This window comes from Sinohyriopsis cumingii, chromosome 17, assembly GCF_028554795.1.
Source record: "Sinohyriopsis cumingii isolate HCF-2022 chromosome 17, ASM2855479v2, whole genome shotgun sequence".
Taxonomy (NCBI): Eukaryota; Metazoa; Mollusca; class Bivalvia; order Unionida; family Unionidae; genus Sinohyriopsis; species Sinohyriopsis cumingii.
Genome location: NC_142977.1, coordinates 29,806,068 through 29,822,669, shown reverse-complemented (window position 1 = coordinate 29,822,669; position 16,602 = coordinate 29,806,068). Strand labels below are relative to the sequence as shown.

The 16,602-nt window shown below is 34.1% G+C and overlaps 1 protein-coding gene across 2 annotated transcripts in view; it reads right to left on the bottom strand.

Annotated features, from left to right (window-relative positions):
* The window catches only part of LOC149778343 (uncharacterized), a 32,328-nt gene extending 18,432 nt beyond the window's left edge, over positions 1 to 13,896 (bottom strand). Inside the window, exons 1-5 of one of the 2 annotated variants that reach the window (XM_089939156.1) lie at positions 13,689 to 13,896; positions 12,371 to 12,596; positions 10,828 to 10,988; positions 6,798 to 7,025; positions 406 to 587 (exon numbers count right to left, since the gene is read on the bottom strand). In XM_089939156.1, the coding sequence (XP_089795282.1) occupies positions 406 to 587; positions 6,798 to 7,025; positions 10,828 to 10,988; positions 12,371 to 12,579 (780 nt within the window). In that variant the 5' untranslated portion in view covers positions 12,580 to 12,596; positions 13,689 to 13,896. The remainder of the gene's footprint in view (positions 1 to 405; positions 588 to 6,797; positions 7,026 to 10,827; positions 10,989 to 12,370; positions 12,597 to 13,688) is intronic. The other variant, XM_089939157.1, reaches the window with a different exon arrangement.
* Between the last annotated feature and the right edge of the window lie 2,706 nt (positions 13,897 to 16,602).

Here is a 16,602-nt window from a genome sequence, read left to right as displayed (position 1 = left end):
ATTACCTAGTAATTGATCTCGACTTAACATTTATTTTTATTATAGAATAATGTGACACACAAATGTAAATTTTAACATGAGGATAAAGTCTAGATTATCACCCCAGATGTATAGATTGCAGTAAACATATTATGTATATGGTTTGGATTCTTGCAAAAGGCAGAATATATATATATATATATATATATATATATATATATATATATATATATATATATATATATATATATATATATATATATATATATATATATATATATATTCTCTTTTATCAATGATTTGTAACTTGTACTTCAGATTATGTTCACTCATAAACATTAACATTAACATAGCAATAAAAGAAGACAAAACGAATGCCCGACAGATCGACAATAATGTGCTGTTTACTATGAATAAGTATAATACCGTATCTAGTTTTTGTAGAATGACCACTCCGCATCCTTCACCTCTGGCATATCCGTCTGCTACGTCTGAAAATGCATGGCACTGACCTCTTGCGGACATCATCCGTGCTTTACATAGAGCTATGAATGTTTCCGGGTACAAGATGCTATTGACGCCTCCACAAATTGCCATCTGGATTTCACCTATCATCAAATATATATAGTTGGTGTGAAAAGCGAAAATATGATTGCGTACTGTGTAATTTACTATTTGGCATGACTACTCCGGTGGCCTGGTGGTTAGAGCGTCCGCCTCGGAAGAGGAAGGTCGTGGGTTCGAAATGGTACTAACAGCTGCGATGCTAGGCGCTCAGCATTAAGAGGTTAGTGTTAGGACTGATCGACATGGTGTTAGGATAATGTGACTGGGTGGGACATGATACTACATGTCTGCGGCATGATGCTCCAGTGCTAGACATCACTATAAACTGCCACACTGCAGACATCGTAGCGATATGACTGAAACATTGTTAAAGCTACGTTAAAAATCCTAATCACACACACACATACACACACACACTATTTGGCATAACATTCTGATAATCAATCCATCATAGGTTTAAAATAATTTAATTTTGTATTATTGTTGTTTGTCTTCATGATGTTGTCATTATTGCGGAAAAGGGAATTGCCCCTCCGTCCTTTTGTTTCCCCGCATTTTTTCTTTGTAAATGATTAGGACTGGGACAATTTTTTTTCTATTTTTGTACGTCCCGTATAAGGGATAAGATAACAATACGAAATCAGACTTATAAAACTGCCAAAATTATAAGAGAGTTGAACGAATCATATTCTTTGTTTATACATGTCGTATTCAGGTATGATGCCAGTACTAATAAAACATACAATTCGCAATATCAACAACACCTAACCGACTTACTAAAGTTAAGTTGGGGGACAACATTCTGGCTTTAAGAACAATTTGCAAACGAACTTAATAGCTTTGCAAGATCAATCTACAGTGCTTCAGCGAAGACTGAGATAAAATGTATAGAACATTTTTTTGGTGACTAGGTATCGAATTAGCAGTTTTAAAATTGACCACAAATTGAAGGAAAGTCACACACTGCTGAAATTAAAGTATCTGTTTTAAGGCGATCGTTCTATATTATGGCTAATATCACCTAAAGACAGGCTCAATGCATTCTCTGGACATTCGTTTTATACCATTTTAACTCTATTAGATTCAGTGGATTTAGAACATAATGTTTTGTTGTTTGCAAATTATAAAAAATATAGCGAATTAAATGAATGGTCAAATGAACAATTTGCTTGCATATATAGCAAACGAACGAGAAAAGGAGGTCATAAGCGAGTGTATGTAAATCACATGAATAACCATGCAGTTATCGTTGACATACACAATAGAAAAATAGAAAATAATGCGAAAAGGGATTTAGGTACGTTTTGATGGTGTTACACACACACACACACACACACACACACACACACACACACAATGAACCAGAAAGAGGATTGATGGTTTACCAAACTGGTTGATGCGTTACTGATCATGACTCCAGCCGAAATACTCAAGAAAATTTTACAGATACCTGGTACAAATAAATATATCTAGTTATTTGACAAGTGATACATTTGCATCAGCTAAACTGAATCAGTTAAAAGGTTAGAATTTTGAAATATGGAAAATTATTGCTGGAACGAAAATTCCTAATATTGCAGTGGAAATATGTAAAATAAGGCAAGTAATTTCAGGTGATTTGTTCATTCATAAGCTTTAAGACATTAACGGAGAATGTCGGGAAGTTCTGTTTACGAATAATACTTAGCTGCACCGGTTAATAAAGATGTCATATACAAAGTTGAATAGATCATAAAGACCAATGGAATGAACGCTAACAAGCACGCCCTCCTGAATTGCTAAGACATGATGATTCATTTAGCAGTAGGGAGCCAACAGAAAATTCTTGTGGTATTAAGTAAATAAGGAGGAAATGTACATACATAATGATATTACGTAGGACAATGGTTAAAAATTATATAACTTTAATTTACACCACATCTTCTAAAAAGCTGAAAAAATAAAATATACAAGATGTTGAACATGAAAAAGCAGACGATGAAAGTTATAAATATCGGTCTAATCTCACAGATATTAATTATCGCCTGAAATGTAATGTAAAGAATATATATATATATATATATATATATATATATATATATATATATATATATATATATATATATATATATATATATATATATATATATATACTACAAAGTACACCAGAGGTCCAATTATTGTAAAATGTTGCAATTATCCTAGGTGAATCTGACTGTAAAGATATGAAATTAAAATAATATCAAATAATATTCTGTCGAGAAAATTAAATGAATGAATCAACAAAGATTCAAGAAACACACGTGAATGTGGAAACAACAATGATAAAGGTGCATTATGTTGGCACAACAAAAGATAATTTCACTTAATTATTTTTTAAAGTTTAAATGGTGGTCTTAGGTTCACTCGTAGGCTGTACAATGAATCTAAAACTGTCTACAAGCACAGTTGTGCTTGTAACTATTATTTCTTTTCCTTCGTCGATCAGCCTACCAAGCACGAAATCTTTATCAAATTATATTTATTTCATGTCTTTGTGAGGTAGAATTTGTCTTTCTTTATCTATTTTGATGAATAGATATGTTATAATAGGAATAAAAAATAGTTTTTTTTTTATTTTGTGTATTTGTAATTGTTACATTTTGTCATAGATTTCTTTGTAATTTACAATATTCCCCACAGTCTTCAGCTTCGACTTTAGATTACATATTTTTGCTTCACAAAAAATTCCACAAACCAAACTTAAATTTGTCATGGAGGTTCTCTTTACACATCGATGGTCTGGCCCGTAATTGGATAAAGCAAAATCTTGTTCTTTTGTGACATGGATGACAAATTAAATTATGTAACTATGGATTTTTAGTGATCTTACAGAAGAGAAATTATGAACTATTTAAAGAAAATAAATCTCCAGTATGTCTTATTCAAGATACGCACATTATACAGAAGTTGGAGAATTACATACTATCACCTTGGGGCTATGTATGTTTTTGTTCTAATTCCTTTTCATCAAACTCTAGAGTGTGTGGCTACAAAATAAAGATTTTCAATTCACCACTCATAAAGTCAAGAAGATAATACTGGAAGTAAAATAAATATTCTAGATATAACACAAACAATTACAGATTAACTTTGATTAATATACAAGGATCCCTGACAATCCAAATTTCTAATTAGAAATCAAGAAGTATCTAACAGCCTTCAGCAGTAATCATGTTATAACTGTGCTCTTTTTTAATTTTTTTGGAGTGTATAAATGCATGCATGCACACATGTATGTATGTATGTATGTATGTATGTATGTATGTATGTATGTATGCAAATTAGTTTACTGGTATTATATACTTTCCAGAAATTAGTTTAACCTGACTGTTTAGTCGAAAACACATAAAAATGGAACTTTGTATCTTTTTGCTGACCTAGTTCTTGACCTTGATTGTGAATCAAGTAAACAACTTCTTGTTTTATTTATTTTTATTGTAGTATACATAGAGTGAGATTGAGGCTGTACTGGAATACGTGACGTTAGACATATAAATATCATCTAAACTGTGCTGGAAGGTGATCACGTGCCCCTCATACGGGCATCTATTTTGCGTCTTACTTGACCGTATAACCTTTGTCTTTAGTTAAATTAGTCGATTGGGCTTTTTACCTTGGACACTGAAAAGTATTTTTTTGTGACAAGATGAGTCTAAATTTTAGTTTTGGGAATTATTGATTCTTTTTCCTGGAAATATTTGAGTGTTCATACAGAATTCTTGGACAAAAACCTTTCTTGAAATTTTATTCGGAAACTCAAACACCGGAATATTGTTTGTGGATCAACAAAGAACTGTAGACACATCTGTACTATAAAGGCTACAGTATACGTCATCGCCTTCCATTTTGGAATTTTTGTCGGGACTCGAACTTGAATTCATTAGAACATTTCATTACTAGGACTTCTAAAATTTAATTCGTGGATTATTCTTTGATGATTTTTGGATTTGATTCATAAACCATAAGTTCTTAATTTTTCATTTTTATATTTTCTTTTCCAGAGAAATAAATTATTTGTTAAATTTTACAAAGCTTGTTGTTTTCACTTTTGTTACTGTTTATTAGAGCCTAAACACCTAACACAACAGAGAGAGAGAGAGAGAGAGAGAGAGAGAGAGAGAGAGAGAGTATAATAATATAATATGGACATATACTGTTGGCAATGTTTCAAATTTACCAAAAGGAAGAGAAGGACAGATTCCTCTATCTCTTTTATAGAATGACTCCAAGATCGATTAAGTCACTCTTGCAGTTAGAATTGAAAGGGTCCTTTTAATAATCATCGATATTTTTTATGAACGAGTTATGAAGGATATACAGCGATATATTGGAAGACTACTATGAAAGTCGGTAAAGCAGTTCTTTTAAAACTTGCTTTGTCCATGTTGATGCATCTTTTTTTCTGCATATCCAATATAAAACTGCAGAAGTATATAGAAGGCCTCAAATTAGATTAGTTCTGTAACTAAGTTACCTTCTCTGAATAAAGTCTTTATTATTATTATTATTATTATTATTATTTTAAATCAAAAGCTAATCGTGCTTATTTCAGTTTGCATGAGGCGGTAATGAGGAGTTAAACGTAAAGTCGTTGTATCTTCTGAAAATGAGGGAGGATTAATATGACAAATTCGTTCATTAGGTTAATTAAGAATCGATGGGTCGAAAGATTACTGAAAATGAAAATGGATTGTGCGAAAATTAAGGCTCTGCAACAATAAATAAAAATTTAGGAAATTAGACAAAAAGCATTAAGATCATAAAAAGAAACAGTTTTTGAGGGAATGTCACTTTATGGAAACACAAAGTCCAGATGAATATCTATCATCATTTTCGCTAGCGAAGGTTCCGATATGATAACCCTCTGTACACCTTGGCGTATAGAGCAGATGTTTCTATGTTTCGGGTATGTGAATTTGATTGGATGCGGCGGCAAGTCACCTCTTCCAATCAGAATTAACTTATTAGAATCTGAACACTGTTCCTACACGATCGAGACAAGGGGAGCACACAACTTGAATGGACTGATAAATAAACAATTTTTCACTTAAATACACCCGCAATGGCTTCCCTCTGGTACGTAGTCATACTTTCAATTTTAAAGTTACAAAGCATAATTTTTAAGTCAATTTCCTCCACCATTTTCGGCCGATGTACAATGCACCGCAATTACACGCTCTTGGTTAGTTGGCATTGCACACTAAGGGAGGCAACTCATGAAATCCATTAGATGTCGCTAGCACAAAGCACTAAAATATCGGTTCGATCCGCCAAGGTGGAGATAGGGTTATCATGTGGAAACCTTTATGAGCTAATATGATCTATCATATAATACTTTAAATCGTGTACCTTTCATACTGTGCTCTTAATATAAGTCCTTGATCCTTGATAGAAGCTGGCATTCAAATGTTTCTTGATTTAGTAGATGCTTAGGGTCATTTAATACAATTTGAAATAATGGCTTAATGGTGTCTCGGTTTCCAAGTAAATATTTAAGTTTGATATTAAATGTTCTCGTATATGCACGATTACAAACATAAATTGTCCAACTCCGTCCATTTGACATCGCTATGGTGACCTAGTGGTTAGAGCGTTGGCCCGGGATGTGGGAGGTCGTGGGTTCGAACCTGGCCGGGTCATACCAAAGACTTCTAAAAATGGTACTTACAGCTGTCTCGCTAGGCGCTCAGCATTAAGAGGTCAGTATTAGGATTGGTTAGCTTGGTATCAGGATAATGTGACAGGGTGGGACATCATGCTACATGTCTGCGGCAAGATGCCCCAGTGCAAGACATTACTTTAAACTGCCACATTGCAGATATCGCATCGTTATGACTGGAAATTTTGTAAAGCTATTTTAAAAATCTAAATCACACACACACACACACACACACACACACACACACACACACATCGTCCATTTATAAACTAATGCTGCGGAGGCCATTTCCTTTTCGATTATTAAGATAACCAGAGATTGTAGACAAAACAATCAAGTAAAATTACCAATTTTCTTCTGACATTGGCGTGTATTAGATTTCCTCTCTAATTCCAACTATGTTTGTTGTGAAATTCTAGTGACAACTACAGAATATTATACTTGTACACGAAATAGGTCTTTGCAAGCAAAATTAGGAATATTTATTAAAATGTTACTGACCTGTGCGCAAATTCATGCGCGTAGAGGTATTTGAATCATATAGTGTCTGTCACATGCATGAGCTACATACCTGATCGTATGGACTGTATTCCAAGATGAATGGCAACCAGGGACGATGAGCAGGCGGTATCGATAGTCATGCTTGGCCCAAGTAAGTTATACACGTAGGACACTCTGGCTGATATGATGCTTGAATGCATCCCTGTAACCGTGTAGTTTGCATCCCTCTCTCTTTCGTTAGTCTTACCGACCTTGAAATCGTCATAGAGGGCCATCTTGTAGTCATCGTTCATGCACCCTTATTAAAAAATGTTAAAGTGCTTATTAAAAATCCGAGAAATATCCAAACAAATGTTATACACCTTATTTCTGATTGTGAACTCAAGAAACCAGTTTTGTTATCCATCTTTGAAGTATATCTGCACTTTATACTTTGGTGACATCCTGATAAAATTATTCCCATTTTAACCGTTTTTAAGTTGATTATTGTTTATTCCTTCAGCTACTTAAATCAACAAAACCACTATCAACTCGACTAACTAAACCATAAGTTTCAACAATGTGTTTATGTTCTTAACATTTGTTTTGCGTTTTGCCGAGATAGGACAATATCTGTTTTACGATAAATATCATTAACATACATACATTCACATCTCTCTCTCTCTCTCTCTCTCTCTCTCTCTCTCTATATATATATATATATATATATATATATATATGCCAGTTTGTATAAGAGAGCTCGCCATTACAGATCACCTTGCAGATCGGAAACAAAACACGTACTAAGCTTTAAAAGATTAACATTGATGGATGCATCTCTTATAATGAAACTAACATTTGTTATCCCCAGCCAGCTTAAAAAAGGTCTTCAACATTCATTATGTCTTGTTATGATATTACTACTAAAGTGGTTGAAGTATTGATGCACAAAGGCTATACGTACTATTACCATGTCCGCACAAAGGCTATATGTACTATTAGTAAGACCGCACAAAGACTATATGTACTATTACTAAGTCCGCACAACGGCTATATGTATTATTACTATGTCCGCACAAAGGCTATATGTACTATTACTATGTCCGCACAAAGGCTATATATACTATTACTAAGTCCACACAAAGGCTATACGTACTATTACTAAGTCCGCACAACGGCTATATGTACTATTACTATGTCCGCACAATGACTATATGTACTATAAGTAAGTCCGCACAACGGCTATATGTACTACTACTATGTCCGCACAATGACTATATTTACTATTACTAAGTCCGCACAACGGCTATATGTACTATTACTATGTCCGCACAATGATTATAGGTACTATAAGTAAGTCCGCACAACGGCTATATGTACTACTACTATGTCCGTACAATGACTATATTTACTATTACTATGTCCGCACAATGACTATAGGTACTATAAGTAACTCCGCACAACGGCTATATGTACTACTACTATGTCCGCACAATGACTATATTTACTATTACTAAGTCCGTACAACGGCTATATGTACTATTACTATGTCCGTACAAAGGAAATATGTACTATTACTATGTCCGCACAAAGGCTATATGTACTATTACTATGTCCGCACAAAGGCTATATGTACTATTACTAAATCCGCACAAAGGCTATATATGCTTTTACTATGTTCTCACAAAGGCTGTAGGTACCATTACTAAGTCCGCACAAAGGCTATAGGGACTATTACTATGTCCGCACAAAGGCTATAGGTACTATTATTAAGTCCGCACAAAGGCTAACGGCAATATTACTATGTCCGCACAAAGGCAGTATGCACTATTACTATGTCCGCACAAAGGCTATATGTACTATTACTATGTCCGCACAATGACTATAGGTACTATAAGTAAGTCCGCACAACGGCTATATGTACTACTACTATGTCCGCACAATGACTATATTTACTATTACTAAGCCCGCACAACGGCTATATGTACTATTACTATGTCCGCACAATGACTATAGGTACTATAAGTAAGTCCGCACAACGGCTATATGTACTATTACTATGTCCGTACAAAGGAAATATGTACTATAACTATATCCGCACAAAGGCTGTATGTACTATTACTATGTCCGCACAAAGGCTATATGTACTATTACTAAATCCGCACAAAGGCTATATTTGCTTTTACTATGTTCTCACAAAGGCTATAGGTACCATTACTAAGTCCGCACAATGGCTATAGGTACTATTACTATGTCCGCACAAAGGCTATATATACTATTACTATGTCCGCACAAAGGCTATAGGTACCATTACTAAGTCCGCACAAAGGCTATAGGGACTATTACTATGTCCGCACAAAGGCTATAGGTACTATTATTAAGTCCGCACAAAGGCTAACGGCACTATTACTATGTCCGCACAAAGGCTATATGTACTATTACTATGTCCTCAGAACGGCTATATGTACTATTACTAAGTCCTCACAAAGGCTATATGTACTATTACTAAGTCCGCATAAAGGCTATAGGTACTATTACTAAGTCCGCACAAAGCCTATAGGTACTATTACTATGTCCGCACAAAGGCTATATGTACTATTACTATGTCCGTACAAAGGAAATATGTACTATTACTATGTCCGCACAAAGGCTATATGTACTATTACTATGTCCGCACAAAGGCTATATGTACTATTACTAAATCCGCACAAAGGCTATATATGTTTTTACTATGTTCTCACAAAGGCTATAGGTACCATTACTAAGTCCGCACAATGGCTATAGGTACTATTACTAAGTCCGCACAAAGGCTATATATACTATTACTATGTCCGCACAAAGGCTATAGGTACCATTACTAAGTCCGCACAAAGACTATAGGGACTATTACTATGTCCGCACAAAGGCTATAGGTACTATTATTAAGTCCGCACAAAGGCTAACGGCACTATTACTATGTCCGCACAAAGGCTATATGTACTATTACTATGTCCTCAGAACGGCTATATGTACTATTACTAAGTCCTCACAAAGGCTATATGTACTATTACTAAGTCCGCATAAAGGCTATAGGTACTATTACTAAGTCCGCACAAAGCCTATAGGTACTATTACTATGTCCGCACAAAGGCTATAGGTAGTATTACTAAGTCCGCACAAAGACTATATGTACTATTGCTAAGTCCGCACGAAGGCTATATGTACTATTACTAAGTCCGCACAAAGAATATAGGTACTATTACCAAGTCTACACAAAGGCTATAGGTACTATTGCTATGTCCATACAAAGGCTATATGTACTATTACTAAGTCCCCACAAACCCTATATGTACTATTACCAAGTCCACACAAAGGCTATAGGTAGTCCCCACAAAGACTATATGTACTATTGCTAAGTCCGCACAAAGGCTGTATGTACTATTACTAAGTCCGCACAAAGACTATAGGTACTATTACCAAGTCCGCACAAAGGCTATAGGTACTATTACTAAGTCCGCACAAAGGCAATATGTGCTATTGCTAAGTCCTTATAATGTTCATCAGCAAATATTCATTCGTTCTGCTGTTGTTGTTGAGATGGATTTTTTTCCTATCAGCAATCATTATTTTGATATATGTGGTAAAATAAATAAAAAATGTTAAAACAAGAAGAGAGTTTTAAAATCCCGAGTGTTGGATTTGAAAATTAATACAATTAAATAAAAGATGATATTTTCAAGAATGTTTTACATGAATTCTTTCTCACATCCATTTACTTATACATTCCAAAATATGGTCCTGTCAAGAAATAAGAAACCACAATCAAACATAACAAAACAGCAACAACAATAACACAATTAAAAATACAAAGAAATGAAAACAATCAAAATAGAAATTTAGTTATTGCGTTTCAAATAAATCAACAATAACGTCATTTTGGAGATATCAGTTTCAGATCCTTGTTATACAATTGTCTTGCTTTAATTCAAGAGAATATGAGTAGTTTTCTACAAAAGTCGTTCTCTGAAGTTATATGGTGCAATGCTATTGTTTGGCTGAAAATGACCCCTATAGTACCCATCCTTTTAAACCGTGAGACTTTACTTGCCAGACATTAGTTAATAATTTCACATTGTATTTACCTATGTAGACTCCTGTGTTGGAACCATTCATCTCCTGTCTAGTGATGCCGCCATCTTCCAGTGCCATGTGGACGCACTCTAAAGTGTACCGCTGCTGAAGGTCAATCCTGTCCGACTCAGCGTCACTGATGCCGAACAATTTGCTATCCCATTCATCATGTCTTGCATTTAAAAAAATATAAAAAACATACAAACATAAAATACAAACAAATAAATACGGATATTTCGCATTAGTAAAAAACTGTTACTCATAATTCAACTATGCAATTAAACAAATTGATGGAAATTTCAAAGGACACCAATTTCAGTATGTTCATTTTTTACTTGTAATAAATTCCTAAATTTGAATAACGGTATACATAATCAAGCCCATTTAAGACACCCTCAGTTCTTTGTTTTACAATAGTCTAGACAACGTCACTTAGCTCCACGGTAAATTAATATTTTACACATATTTTAGACTTTCTTCATTTTTCCCACTTAGTGCTAAAGATCAGAGGTTTCTATCGCAAGAAGCTTTCATGGAGTCACATTTGCATCTTGACACTTACTAGTTGAAGCGTTTAGTGATGCATAGTCTAGCAAGATAAAATTGACAGAGATTTGTCGTTTTAAAATAGAGAGCTGAGTTCAACAACATAATGTCTAAACTATACAAATCTATCATATTATCTTTGTAAAACATTAAACATCCAAGAAAACTTAAATAGTCCCGAAATCCCACGATTCTTATGATATTTACCACCGGTGAAGGCAGGAATAATTATAATTGCTTTATATTCTTAGAAGTGGTGAATGGATGCGGCTTCTCACAATAGTTTTCAAATATGAATCATTTAATTTGAAATTGGTACACCGGATAAATTCTGTTTCAAAGATTCCGAGGTGGAGTTATGGTCCTCATGAAATTTTGCGGTCTGAGGCGATAGGTCTGAACTTCTTGTTTATTTGCAAGAAAGGTCTACGGAAGAGATAAAAGCTAATGCTTATTCACAAAAAAGCGTTTAATTAAATTTAAATAAACACAGCCTTCAATAATTCATTTAACTAGATATAAATGCTATTAATAATAGTAGAGAAAGTTTATTTCTATCACTGCTCCATACTCTTTTATTTAAGAAGTGATTGCTTCTGAAAAGACACACCAATATTGCAAAATGACACACTAAGATTGGAAAAGGAGATTCCAAAATCACGAAATCGTTTCTAAGCTAACCTGTTACGTAAAAGAAAAACAAACAGCAAAGTGCTCGTGTGGCCTTAAAGATCAAATAATTCATAGCTAAATTGCGGTTGAGTAATTTGTTGTGTATGGGCAATCCCCCAATTCTTTGCAAAGTACTTACTTTGGCAATGGCTACGTAGCCCAAATAAATCTATATCTGATACATTTTGGTTATTTTCTTTCTTTATTGTATAAGTCTGCAGCAATAAACATTGTAAAATTAATCTTTTATGATATCAAGTCTTTTTCGGTCGGTGATCAACGTTTTGCTTAAGGAAGCCTTCTCAAAATGAAACCTCAGAAAGAAGATAGTTTTACCTGTCCATTAGCCCTGCTCGGTTAGTGTACAGTTTACCACTGGCATTGGGATCAGGATCATAGTAAGCGTCGTTGTCCCATCTATTCTTTGGAATTTCTTTGACGTGGTTCTCTCCATTCTTTAACAGACGCCAGAACTCGTCTACATCTTTTGCACCGGGAAACATGCCTCCAATGCCAACGATGGCGATTGCACCTTCCGTGTCCATCTATGAATTCTGCAATGCTTGTTGGGGGAATGATTCAATTTATAAGTTTTTAATTCGAATGGCTTGCAGGATGCTTACTATTTTGTCTCACATCCTTATTTATTCAGAAAAGAAAATCTTTAGAATCTGTCATGTCATGTTGAAAGAGCAGCTTGTTAAGTGTTAGCAAGTCAGAGACAATTTTTTCTACAATATCTCCTTCTGACAAAGTTTAATTTTTCAGTTTCAAATGATGTATTTAGATAAAAGGAAACACGTATTTGCAACTTAACAATGTATCATTATGGAAGCAATATTGTTTATTTGCGACTGCGCAAGCGCACATCAAAAGTTGCATTAGTCCAATGAAGACCTTAAATTTTTTATAAAGTTATCGACCCTACAGTTATTCCTAATTATCAATCTTCCATTGACTTTAACTTGTCATTGATACATACAAGAAAAGGGAAAATCAAAATTACACCGCCTTCCCTAACAAATTGTCACATTAAAATTGATTCAGATGAAGTGCGATTCATAGCAACAACGCTGTATATTTTCAAGAATGGTTCATTCATGATTGTGAAGAGTTTGCTAGTAATTCCCAACGGAGAAAGCTTTGTGAAAAATCTTCCGTGCCAGTACAGTGTCAAACGCTTTCTTGCAAATAAGTAGAAATCTGAAGCTAAACGTTTCGATTGTAATTCCGTTTTGATGACCACAACTGTTATCAATGCATTTTGGCATAGGAAACTATAGGGTACCATTTTGGGGGCAGAAGACTAATCAATATTTTTTCTGCCGAAATTTTGAGCGGTTTGGAAGACTTCCAACGAGACTAAAAAATATTTACAATTTAGAAATGGTTAGCGACATTTCCAAATATAAATAATACCATTTTCTGGAACAGATACATTTAATGAATTAACTTTTGTTTTACAATTTGAGTTCGGCATTCTCGAGGAGATTTTACCCATCTTACCAGGATAGCTTATAAAGAAATGGAATTTTGCTTCTCTACAGCATTTACCTTAAGATTTAAGTATATTTTAGCATACTAGTGAAGTAAAGTGAAGTCTACAAACAGATGCGATGATACATAAGAAAAAGAGATTGCAGAAATGTCTTACCTCAGTTCAGAAGCTGGCGTCCATACGTCAGTTGTGTATCTATATTGAACATAGATTTCGAGTTCATTTCGTTTTTCATGATGATGTGTACTTCAAGATCTGATGTTGATGACCGAATTCAGGTGAGAAGATAAATATATACAATGACCCGGCCGAGCGAGACAATATAAATACTTCGCTCTTGGACACTATGTGCCAAATATATGTTCTTAGTTGGCGCTCTGGGGTCCTTATATATCAGTTACAACGGTTTCATTCCTATTCATTACCCTTCTAATCGACAGAGCAGCTGTGATTAATGTGTCAATCACGCTTGTAAAATAATCATGTCCATATTATAAAGCAAAAGTTTTGCATAAGCATTTTAAAACCATATCACGTACAAGGCTAAAAATAAGCTGTCTGTCAAGAGCGTCTTCGTTTACGCCCAATTTATTTTAGCGCGACCATTCCCTACATACCGCTGAAGGGGAAACGTATCAGTAACAAACAAAATCACATGCAGCTGTTTTGACTATCACGTAGAGGTGCGTTTATCATTGCGGTTGATCTCAAATGCACTCCGTTTGAGAGCTGAAGAATTTCTACGCTTCTGAATATACATATTTATAATCCCAAAATTTGGTATGTTCGTAGTCGACTAAGAAACTTTATAGCTAAAAACTGAGCTGTACCTTTAAATGGTACAATCGTTTTTTACGTTCAATCTTTTATTGTTTTGCGTATATATTTGTATAAAATAATTGACAAGACATACCTAATAATTGTATTGTTCTTGTTCTTGTTTCTTTTCATGTTCATCAGATAATTGGTATATTTTTATTATTAGCGAATAAATGTGATTGAAATTGAAATGTACTTACCAAATGGATGAAGTGGGGTGCTTGCGAGTGATTGAGGAGGATCGGTGGAAAAGTTGCTTCTGAACTTTGCCAAGTTTCTCATTTTCATAAAGAAATGTGTGTACTCTCTCTCTCTCTCATATATATATATATATATATATATATATATATATATATATATATATATATATATATATATATATATATCTGCAAACTAGAATGGTAACCCTCTAAATTTGATCCACTAAAATATAATGTGTGCATATTTATTGGTAAATCCAGATCAAACTATAGTATTCAATGTGTAGAAAACTAGGCCGTATCTCAATCAAAGCTGTAGAAAATTCAAGTTTCTATTTGTGTTCCAAACTTTCAGCTTCGTAACTCAGAGAGTATTGTGACCAATTTCCAGGCACGCTCTTGGAGAGTTCATTTACGAGATATAAACTATTTCCTTGCAAGACGTTTAGCAAAGTCGTCAGTAAAATTATTATACTCAAAATAGAAAACATACGTTCTTGGATGAATAAGATTCATTCAGAAGAGAGAGAGAGAGAGAGAGAGAGAGAGAGAGAGAGAGAGAGAGAAGATTCATTCAGGAGAGAGAGAGAGAGAAGGAGAGATTCATTCAGGAGAGAGAGAGAGAGAGAACGCAAAAGTGGCAGGATGACTTAAACATATGGAATATAATATCTTCCTACCATTCACTACCACATACTCAAGTTTGTAACTTCAAAGTTGGTACTTAGCATATAAGATACAATAAGAAACATTCATATCTGACTTAGTGAACACAACTTGTCGAACACAAAGACAAACAGGAACATACGCTTAAAGTGCAATAGGCATAGGGCCTTGCTATAAAGTTAGTACTCCCCCCTTATTGCAACTTACTATATTTCTGGAGTCAATGTTATTCCACATTCCAAATGTTGCATATGTTACCATTATTAACACTTTTCAACTCGAAAACTTGAAGAAACGTTTTTCACTGTGTATAAAGTAGCGTTAGTGATTGTTGTGTGTGACGAAAATAAAAATTTAAGACATTAAAACTGTGGACAGTTTTAATCTGAACTTGAAGACGACTTATTTTTATTTAGAACCACATGTGTTACATAGTTTATCTCAGCGAAAACTAAATAATTAAAAAAAACCAAAACTGATGAGAATTGACACATACTATTAATGTAAAAAGTTACCATGACAATTTCAGAATTCGTACACTAGAGAAAACAATAACTAATAATTCGTACAAGGAAATTTAAAACCAAAATTATCAAAGGAATTAAAACGTTAAGTATATATCGTGCTGTCAAGATGTAATTTTTAAATGACGAATATATATCAAATTTAGACTCCGTGTAAGTATCGTTTGCATTTATGGAGTCTAATTTCAAATATTTATTAGGTAAAACAAACTTAAAAGGTGACATAGCAATAAATTCTACGAGAGTACATTGCAAAACACTACACGTAGAGCTAGCCTAGAACGTTGTTGCACAGGACAACTGACAAAACGAGGTATATATAATTGTTATATATTTCCTTGTATGCATGATATTCTAAACGTAGTTTTGACAGATTATTCCGTAAATGCAGACGCATGTTCTGATGTCTAATTAAAAGGCATGATCTGTGCTGCAAGTTTCCAGGCCACGCACAGACCCCTTGCCGGTTGTTTTATTTTATATTGGAAATTCATTACACCTTAAGCTGAGATTTACGAGTACTTATATGGCGAGACCTAATCTGCAATTTGATTTTGTGTGTGTATGTGTGATTTAGATTGTAACGTAGTTTTAACAAGTTTTTAGTCATATGGCTACGATGTCTGCAGTGTGGCAGTTTATATTGATGTCTTGCGCTGGGCATCATCTGCCGACATGTAGCATCATGTCCCACCCAGACATATTATAAATGGAGAACTAATTTGCAAATCATTTTAAGATGATACCATTTAATCTAATTCAGAAGATGAGTAATCGTACCCTAATTTCATTAGCAATAATGAGAAACTGATTTTACAGATATGGTGGTGAGAGTGAGCATTATATAACGCTTATTGTATA